Source organism: Etheostoma spectabile, chromosome 15 (assembly GCF_008692095.1).
Source record: "Etheostoma spectabile isolate EspeVRDwgs_2016 chromosome 15, UIUC_Espe_1.0, whole genome shotgun sequence".
Lineage (NCBI taxonomy): Eukaryota > Metazoa > Chordata > Actinopteri > Perciformes > Percidae > Etheostoma > Etheostoma spectabile.
This window is the reverse complement of record NC_045747.1, coordinates 18,052,866-18,062,666: the sequence shown is the minus strand read 5'-3', so window position 1 is coordinate 18,062,666 and position 9,801 is coordinate 18,052,866. Positions and strand designations below refer to the sequence as shown.

Here is a 9,801-nt window from a genome sequence, read left to right as displayed (position 1 = left end):
TAAACACACAGGGTGAAAAGAGGATCTGCACCAATGTGTAGTACAACAACAATATGGTGTTTTTTGAAAATGAAACCAAGTAAACCTATTCTGATACAACCTCAAAATACAATTATGAACCTGAAAATGAGCATGATATGGGCGCTTTAAGTTGTTTTAAACCAATGCAGCTCATCTTCAAAGCTCCATACCTGTTGTTTACTCTGCACTGGATTAAAAGGTGAGTCCATTATAATTACATCATTCTGCACGAGTACTGTAAACATTTCATTATCTCTACACCCAATGTCTAAGGTGTCTTATCATGAAATATGACACCTTCGAGAAAGATAATATTTGATCTTTGGATAGCTACAGAAAGTAGCTTGAGGATAAGAAAACAAGTGAGTCACTTGCCATGACGGGCATGTGATTATTACAAACATTACATAGTTCATTCAGTGAACCAGTTGAATTGGCGGAAGTAGGTTTTTGCCCAGACATGCCGGGGCCACCATAGAAACCATAAGTTAAATGTTGTTGTGTCCCTGCCCTTCTCTTATAACACAGACACCACACTAAGCTTAACAGAAAGTGAAGTTTAAATGCTGCATATAAACTGCAGACATTTAAAAATGTCTGTCTGTTATGTCTGAGATGAAATGTTTGGAAGCTGTTTTATCCTAAAATAACTCCTTGAATGTTGTGTTCTCCATACTGGCAAAACAAGCAGCGCCACATCCCTCTGGTGTAATTTACAACTGTGCCAGTGAGCCATTTCAGTTTCTTAAAAGCCCAGAACTCCAGATGGAAAGAAAATCTGTTGAGGGTGTGTGCTTTGTTGCAGCAGCCACAAAGTGACCTCATGCCAGGGCAGGGATACATAAACCCACAAGCTTCCTAGCAACAGTCCAATCCCACAAACCGACGAGACATAGCTTTCAACAGCTGTGTCCTGAGGGGGGTTGGTGCTGTGCCCTGGAGATCTTTCAGGCTGGTATCACGACTGTGAGTCATACAGTGAAAACAGCTGTGTAAAACTGGGCCTCAAATTTACCACAGTCACTCCCACTAATACAGAGCTGGATCATGTCAATTTAAAAAGGAGTTCTGTGGTCAGCTCCAATATCTTAAAAGTCTCCCTCCTGACCATAGACTATATATAAAGATGGACAACGCATCTTCACTTTCTCCCACTGTACAAAGGCCAGCGTATCAATACAGGTCAATCATGACATTTCACCCCATTTTTATAGCATCAAATAACTAATAAAAAATAACCTGATCAGACAATTGACCACTTGAACAAACATCAACGTGATCAGAACTACCTAAAAGGACAGAAACTATCTATGGGGAAAATGTATGATGTGCTTCATGAATTTTTTGGTTTGGCCATTAAATTCCACTGGATGTCCCTCTTTTTAGGCCGGATGTCAGTCCCCTTCCGCTTTTTTTGTGTTGGAATTCTAACCTCCGGTAGATTTCTGAGGAATATGGTTAACTGCTCCTCAGATCTCTGCAGGGCAAATCCATACAGTTAGCTAGACTATCTGTCCAATCGGAGTTTCTCTACTAAACGATTAAAAACACTTTTGAACCTTCACATGTCTCACCAAAAAAAGGTTCTTCCCAAGGCTTTTTAGCAATGGCACCGTCATTGTGTTCGGGGCTTAGCGCCGCACAAGACAATTGTGATTGTTTCAAAGAAATGCCAGACTCGCCAGACCTTCCTCTGAAACGCTGGGGAAGAAGGTCTGGCAATGCGAGACTATCCATCCCTCAACATGGAGTGGGAGGGATTTATGACCTATACTGCAGCCAGCCACCAGGGGAAGATTGAGATGTTTAATGCTTCACTTATGCAGTCTACCCATCAACCCAGCTCCAGACCACATTTTGAAGTAAAATATTCTGCTTACATAAAAAGTAAACCAAATTTTTGAAAATGGGCTGGAAGCACATCTTTCTCCGTCATTGAGAAACCTGGCCTCACACCGCCCACTACCTCTGCTCTGGCTTGTTTGTATTTCTTCAAACAAGAATAACTAAACCAATCAGAACCGTCCTGGGCAGCGCTAAGCCCCTGATTCAGCAGTGTTGCACTCGCAAAACAGATAGCGGAGATAGCGAAAGGGGAGGGACATCCAGCGCATCTCAGGTTTTATCTCAGCACTGTATATCCGGTGGGCCAGACTGTTCAGACGCAGTCTCAGATGAGGAGTCTGTCGTGCACCAAAATCGGCAAACAGCAGATGTTATGTTGTTCATTAGCTTGTTAGTTTGTTACTGGCCGTGGCTGACAGCTACAATGAGAGCGCGTTTTTGCTCTGTGTACTGACTATTCCAGGCAATTAATTAAATTAATTGGGCTTTTATACAGTATAAACTGCCTTTTCTATTTAAAGTACAAAATCAACAGCAGCACACAGCAAACTCATCTTTTCACCTGTGAATGAGGAAAAGGTTTGTACCTATTGTTCCTTATATGTCATACCCGGCTAATTGTACGTGTCAGTTTCTCTTTATGTGTTTATTAACCAGCCAAGTAAGAGCTCAGCTTCCTTCTGCGGTACAAAGTGTAAACAAGATTTGAATGGGTAACTAGAGAACGGTGTGCTTAAGGTGGGACTTAATGTTAAGTTGGCAAGTTACAACTGCACAGCAAAGACTAAACACAAGTGAAAGCTAAAGTTGTTGTTCTAGTGATGTACAGCATTGTTTGAGGGATACAGTATGTTATTCCTGAGCATAAACTGAAACTTTAAAATGCCTTTTACTCTTTAAAATGTAATTTGTGCTCTTGGCCAAATGTTTCCGCTTGATCTACATCAAAATAAATAGGCTTTAAACTGATAATGTATTGCATAAATACTCTGGCTAACAGAATATACTCACAACCTTATGATTTTAAGTTTTATAAGTGATGGCCAAGCCTTTGTTTACACCATGATGTCATGAGTTGATCATTTTAGTGTATTTACTTTGTTCCTGCCGGCCATTTCCTCATATCTCTTCAATGTGAATGGCACCGTGGGAGTTTAAGTGCATCAGGTGTTACTATAACTGTAAGCCAAAAGACAAAACAGACTCCGCTCCCACAGACTTTTTTGTCATAATTAGTCACAATGTTTGGCAACAATAAGAAGTTGTTGAACTGAGTAGGAGTTGCATTTCTTCAGTGGGAAGGGTTAAGTGAAACGTCTTGCACCTCGTACATGAACATACGTAACTAATGTTGCACGAACACCTTTGAGACGACAAAGACATTCATGCTGACTCTAACATGACTGGACTCTCGAGGCTACACCCACCCACTGAGAGACAAACAGGAAAGGAGAAACAGATGTCGTCTGACCTGCAGGAGGGTTTCTTTGGGTGTGGCCAGCAGATTGACAGCAGCAGAAAGCTTCTGGAAGAACTCGCTGGCCAGATCGCCCAGACCGATGCTCAGGATCCAGTCCATCAGCAGGTCCAGGTTTGCCCGGATCTGAACACCCCGGGACCACTGGTAGAAACCAGCAACAGATCCTGAGACAATTCAGTCAAAAATTACAGAATGATATTCATGTGCAACCTAATCAATTCTTGACAAAGATAGTTTTTACATTCAGTAGCAGTACAGGCATGTAATAAAATAAGTGAGAATAGCAGTAGTAGTAGTATTAATGCTATTAGCCTGGCTACAGAAATGCTTAAATGATCTTAATTTTGAATGCTCTCAATCTAAAATGTTCATGCCTTTTGTAATTAAAAAGAATATAGGCAAGAAATGTAGTTCATATTTCTGGCTCCATAGGCCTTACTCTATTTATTGGGATAATGTTTTGGCCCTCAGGCCTTCTATAAAATCAAAAATTGGTTGTTGATTTTCAAGAAGGTTGCGTCACTTTTTTCTTACTTTCAAATCTACTTCCAGTGATCAGCACTGTCTCTATATTAATTATTAGTCCATTGACATGCTAGCAGCTGTGCAAGGTTGTACTCACACTAATTGCCAACACTAGCAAAGAAAACATGCTCACAATCATAATGACAATGCTGATTCCTAGCAGCTATGTTTTCCATGATCAGCATCTTAGTTTGTGTTATCATGCTAGCATTTACAAATCAGCACTAAACAAAAAGATGTTTTTCAGATATTTGGTCATAGGCCAACATCAAACAAATAGAAATGTGGTCCTTTATCACCAAAGTTATTTCAGTTCCAGGAACCTGATTGTCAATCAATCCAATACTTGTCAAAAAAATTCACTTAAAACTACAAATGTGAACCTCTAAGTGGTACTAGAGAAAAAAATCACCAAAGTCAGTATGATATCATATAGGCAACATGAATGTCCATATAAAATTACGTAATCCATCAAATAGTTGTGAAGCTAATTCAGTCCGAATTAAAGCAGTTGCTAAAACAAAAGTTGAAACCGGTCACACAGGTTTCTTAATGCCAGAAAGTGAGCCGTAGTCTTACCTCTCTCCATGAGGGCGTTGAACAGCGATGCGTTGATGAAGAAGAACAGGTAGGCACAGAGTTGTAGCGAGATGTCTGGATGGACCTGGAAGGCTGTGAGAAGCTTCAGCGCTTCCTTCAGCACCTCCAGGATGCCGGCGAGTCCATCGGGCACTCGCAGCTGACCGCCCTCTGAGAACGGGTTCCCATCAAGCAGACCAGGCAAGGCTGAATACATACTCTGGGGAGAAGGAGTTAACATCTCTGCTTCAGACCATCTGGATGTTGCACTGCACGCTGTAGAAAGTGCTGGATAAACACTGCTAATGCACCATGGGAGTTAAGCAATGGTAAGGCACATTTGATAAGAGTATCATTGAAGCACATAAACTAGTTAACAACTTTCCTTTGTCTTCTTCCCATGATTGCTGATTTTATGAAGTACAGTTGTACACTTGTTTAGTACAAAACATAATGATTCAGAGAGAGAAAGGCATTCACAGAGGGGTCAGGAAACTCTGCAGGGAAGCTTGTTTAACAACACAAAAGGCCAGCTGAAGGAAGTTAAAAACACTAGCACAGTTGCACTGCAATTTGTGTCATTTTACATACCAAAACTGCCAAACTAAAATGAGGATGGTGCCAACTAGTCAATATGTAGTTTACATCCATGATTGTCCAGACTCGTATAATATATGTAACGTAGACTTTGAAGCAATGTAATAAAAGCGGTATTAAGGGTATTTTTTGGCAAAACTTCACCAAAGCGTCACCAGTTCAGTATCCAGCCAAATGTCTCCCTTTCTGTTCCTGAGTTAGGGCGTTGAGTAATGACCAGAACAGTGAAGGCGGATGTCACAGAAAAGTTACCCTTTGACCTTTTTGGATATAAAATGTCATCATTTTGTTGTATTAGACATATGTGTTAAATTTTGGCATAGTTAGCATGGGACTTTGGCTTCAACTTTGGCTTCTGGCCATGGCTGTTGCCGGCACAGAAGCATAAAAAAGAACTCAAAGTATTAAGATATAACATCCTGTTACCTTTAAAACGTGTTTGGCCTCAAATTACACTTGCATCTAAAAAAAGGTCAAGTTTGTAGTTTCACTTAAATATATATTAACTGGAGGATCAAGAAGGTTCTGCAAACACTGCAGAATTTTCTTGCAAGCTGTTTCTTTTTATTAACGCCACCTCATTGTCAGTTCTCACACAGATCCGGCTTATCGCTACTTCTTATCGCTACAGTTCTGCCATTGGCGTGACACACACACACACAGACACACACACACACACCAGACAAACTGAAAGAGACTATTAAGGCGATGATGACCCTGCATGCCTGAGACAACGGGTCAGCAGCAAATCTGCAGGTGCTTATCGGGTATCATGGAAACTGACAGCAAGGAGACAGATGATGGTTAAGGAAAATTACATTGTTAATTGTTAAGAAACGTCTGGATGAGCACTCTCTTGTAATGTTTTTAACAGCTGCATGAATGCCCTTTGAAAAAAGTTAAATTCATGTTCTATTTCTAACAAGACTTAGCCAGAAGAAAAAGAAGAAGTGATGTCTGTAAATTATGGCCGTTGAGTCATATTTCACAGGAAATTAACAGAAAAACAGTTTTCAGCGCCACCCTTCTTTCCCCCAGTTGGGTTTTTCTCTGATGACAGTTGGTCTTCCTCTGCAGGAAACAGATCCTCTTTTTCTCTCCACCAGAAACATAGTTACCATCCAACACATACATGGAGAATACATTGTCTATTTAAGATGCGTGGTACTGCAGCAAACAAAGCTGCAACCTCAAAATTTGACAACTAAAGGCAACGGCAAACTGAAAACTACTTTAAACTGTAGAACATAAATTGTAAAGTTAAAGGTCTCTTTTTTTCAGTACAGGCTGTTGAAACATGTCTCAGAATTCAACACAATAAACAGACTGTTCCTGCTTCCTTCCCTTCCTTCCTCAAACAGTCACTGTGCAGGGTGGTGGTGTTCCTACAGCCTGATGATATCAACTGTATTCTGTATAAACCAGACAGCCTTTAATAAGCATCTTTAACATGGGACACATGAATCTAGTCTGGGAGTGACCAGTGGGGCTGTAAAACAGGAGAGTTGACTGCTGACAAATCCAGACACAGATTATGAGGCATAGTGTAAAGTGTGTGTCCGGATCTAAGTTTTTAAGGCATTACGTTGGTATAAACTTATTTGTGTCTCCTGTGCTGTACTCCAAGGCTCTATATTAGGCCCTATCTGTCAAATGCTAGATGCTGAATGAGGACAAGAAAAAGGTCCTTATCATATTTCTGTCTTCAAATATTTGTACAAATGCCAGAAATATAGGATATCATTTCTGTCTTTGGCAGTAGCTTTTTCAACTATAAATAAGATGTTTATTGGAGACCTGAAGACTGTCTTACATGCTTTTATTCCCTAGCTGGCCTACAGCTGGTTCAAAATGCAGCAGTGAGACTCCTAACTGGTACCAAGAAGATGGACCACATCACCCCGGTACTGGCCTCTCTTCACTGATTGCCAGTAAAATATAGAATTTATTCTTTTGTTTTTAAAGTTCTGCATGGTTTGGCACAAGCCTACATCTCTAATCTACGTCCAATTTCTACGTCCAGATTACTCAGATCATTTGCTCTTCACTATTCCAAGATCCCAGTCAAAATCCAAAGGTGTTTGAGCTTTCCTCTGTTTGTGATTCCCAGTGTATCTTCTCAGTCAGACCCCCCCTCCTCCATCAGTACTTTTAAATCAAACACTGAACTGAAAGAAATAAAAACTAATCTGGCGGGCAGGGGGATTTTGTGCAGCTGCAGAGCTGGGCAGAGACGCCTAGGTGAGGGCAATGATGTGATTAGGCAGACAAACAGGAGCTGATTGGCTGGGGGTAACTCTGGGAACAGAGACCGACTAGCGAGGCTAATTCTTTGCCGGTGTGTAGATGGGCATGGGAGGGAAAGGCAAACAGAAAACCTAAAACACTGAGACTGACACTCGGTTAAAACATACATGGTTATTTTGAAAAACATTTCCCTTCGGAGAATTTGCCTCTGAAAACAATTCTTTCTAAAAACTCTGGCCAAAGGATTCTGATTGGCTAACGTGGACTTGAGCTTCTCGTTACACTGCTACCTACAGGTTTAGCATGCTCTTGACGGCATTGATGGCATATGTTCAATTTTCTGAAACTGACTGACGGTCATGAAAATAGCCGGCCACGTGACATAAAATGGTTTTGATTTTGTCGGTTACAATTATCTATTTATTTATGTTTAAATTACATGTCTCTGTAAAGCTCTTTGGTCTTTTTGTTTTTGAATGTGCTCCATAAATAAATTTGACATGACTTAATTTTCAACAATTCTTCAATGCAATTGCAAGACAAAAAAAAAAGGCTGATGTTCATACAGTACAGCGGTTCTCACCAAATCAGACATTCTGGTTTTGGTTCAAACCAGTGAAACCTCGGGAGACAAGATTGTCTTTTGTTTATATTCCAGTCAGGGGAAAAGACACTCTGCAGGCTTTTCCTGACTAAGAGTGCCAGACAACGTCGGTGTTTTCATACTGTTATTGTGTTTTCTTTCTGGAATATACTCAATAAAAACAGAATATGGTGTTTACACAGTCCAATTTCCTGTTTCACATGTGACCGACCATCAAGATTTTACAAGTCAAAAGGAAGTGAAACATGCTGGTGTTACTATGAGTGTGTGTATGTGCCGTGTGTTAAAGGCGTAGTATATCAATAGGTGGCAGCCAACCTTTGTTAGATAGTAGACGGACTGCTGGAAGGTGAACATGATGACTTCCTCCAGGACTGTCATGGCTTCCTCACAGGCTGTGCGAGTAGAGGACATCTCAGAGTCCAACAGACCTGATAACACACGCATACATTTTTGAAATGAAAAAAATAAATAATGATCAACAAGCAATAACAAACAAATAACTGTTTAGTTCAAAGGCCAGGCGGTGTGCACCTTCGTCCTCCTGGCCCTGGAGCAGCTGAGGGACATCATGCTGGATGAAGTGCAGCAGTTCGATGGAGTTAGCCATCCACAGCACCAAAGGCTGCAGACCTGGGATCAGCTCCTCCATGCTGAACAACTGAACATGCTCGGGCTGCCCATCACTGGAGCTCCTGACATAAAAACACAGAGATCAGTCTAACCATTGTGTTGTCTTCCCGTCAATCACTTTCTGTTTTTTCTGGGTCAAAATTTAAATGTAATTTTTTTTCACTTTTCCCCAGTGTTTTTTAAACTTTCCGGGCTTGTTTTTGTCACTTTTCTATGTTTTTGTCACTTTGCCTGATATTTTTGTCACTTTTTCTGATGTCTTTGTCGACTCTTTGTGCGCTTTTTTTACGTTTTGTTTTTTCTCCATTGCTATGAAATTGAATAAAACACCCAAATGCAATTAAGTAGTCAACCGATCATGTATTTATCTTGTGAAGAGCATTGGATGGAACCATCCATGTTATTTGTTTTGACAATTTGGTTGACAAAAACCCAAATTTCGGATGTAAAATCTTTTTAAAAATGGGTCAAATTTGACCCAAAGACAACAGGAAAGCTCCAGGTATAAAAACGTCAGAGCTTGACTGTAAACTGCAAACATATAGAAAAATCCTGAACGTCTTTTTTACACTTCACAGACGTGACCCACTTGATCCGATTCAGTGAGTCTGACTGGAATGACAGAATTGGAAAAACGCGTACAAAAGTGGACTCTGCTTATCCTCGACTTAATCTGGTTTGAACTTCCTTGAAATGTCTGCAAATCAGCAAAAAGTTGATATGCAGTTAATCGGAGTTACGGCAACTTTCCCTTCCTCCTTACTGTATCAAGCCATTGTTATTGTTAATGCTTTTCCTACAATAACAAGTCAAAAGGTCTGCAGAGAAAAAGGACTACTCTTCTGTTAGCTGGACTGATTTAGTGATTAATTACTTTATCAACTGAAAGTTAATCAACAACAATTTGGATGATCCGTCAATTGTCTCCAGCATCTGAATGGGAGGATTTGCCGCCTCTTTTTCCTTTTTATATAATTGTAAATTGAACCCTGTGTTGTGCAAAGTTTTGGATGGGCATTTATTCATGAATATAATGAAAAATACTGGATCACTAACAATCATTCATAGGTTATTTGATAGTTAAAATAGTACTAGTTGCGATTGTAAGACATCTTACACTTCCTTCTAAAGGTACAGTCACATTACAGTTCTCTCCCTTAAATAGTCGCTCTGTCTCCCATTCCCTTCTATTAAAGGTCTATTAGGTGTCTTATGCAGGGTTTCCTCTATGATGATCTGTTGATGGCGGCCCGCCACGGTAACATTTCTG

At 40.4% G+C, this 9,801-nt stretch overlaps 1 protein-coding gene across 5 annotated transcripts in view; it reads right to left on the bottom strand.

The window, feature by feature from the left end:
* Nucleotides 1-9,801, bottom strand: part of radil2a (Ras association and DIL domains 2a) — a 55,439-nt gene that overhangs the window by 12,128 nt on the left and 33,510 nt on the right. For all 5 annotated transcript variants that reach the window (XM_032537044.1, XM_032537042.1, XM_032537046.1 and 2 more), the window contains 4 exons: nucleotides 8,433-8,593; nucleotides 8,217-8,329; nucleotides 4,451-4,670; nucleotides 3,338-3,510 (listed from right to left, as the gene is read on the bottom strand). In XM_032537044.1, coding sequence (XP_032392935.1) covers nucleotides 3,338-3,510; nucleotides 4,451-4,670; nucleotides 8,217-8,329; nucleotides 8,433-8,593 — 667 coding nt within the window. The remainder of the gene's footprint in view (nucleotides 1-3,337; nucleotides 3,511-4,450; nucleotides 4,671-8,216; nucleotides 8,330-8,432; nucleotides 8,594-9,801) is intronic.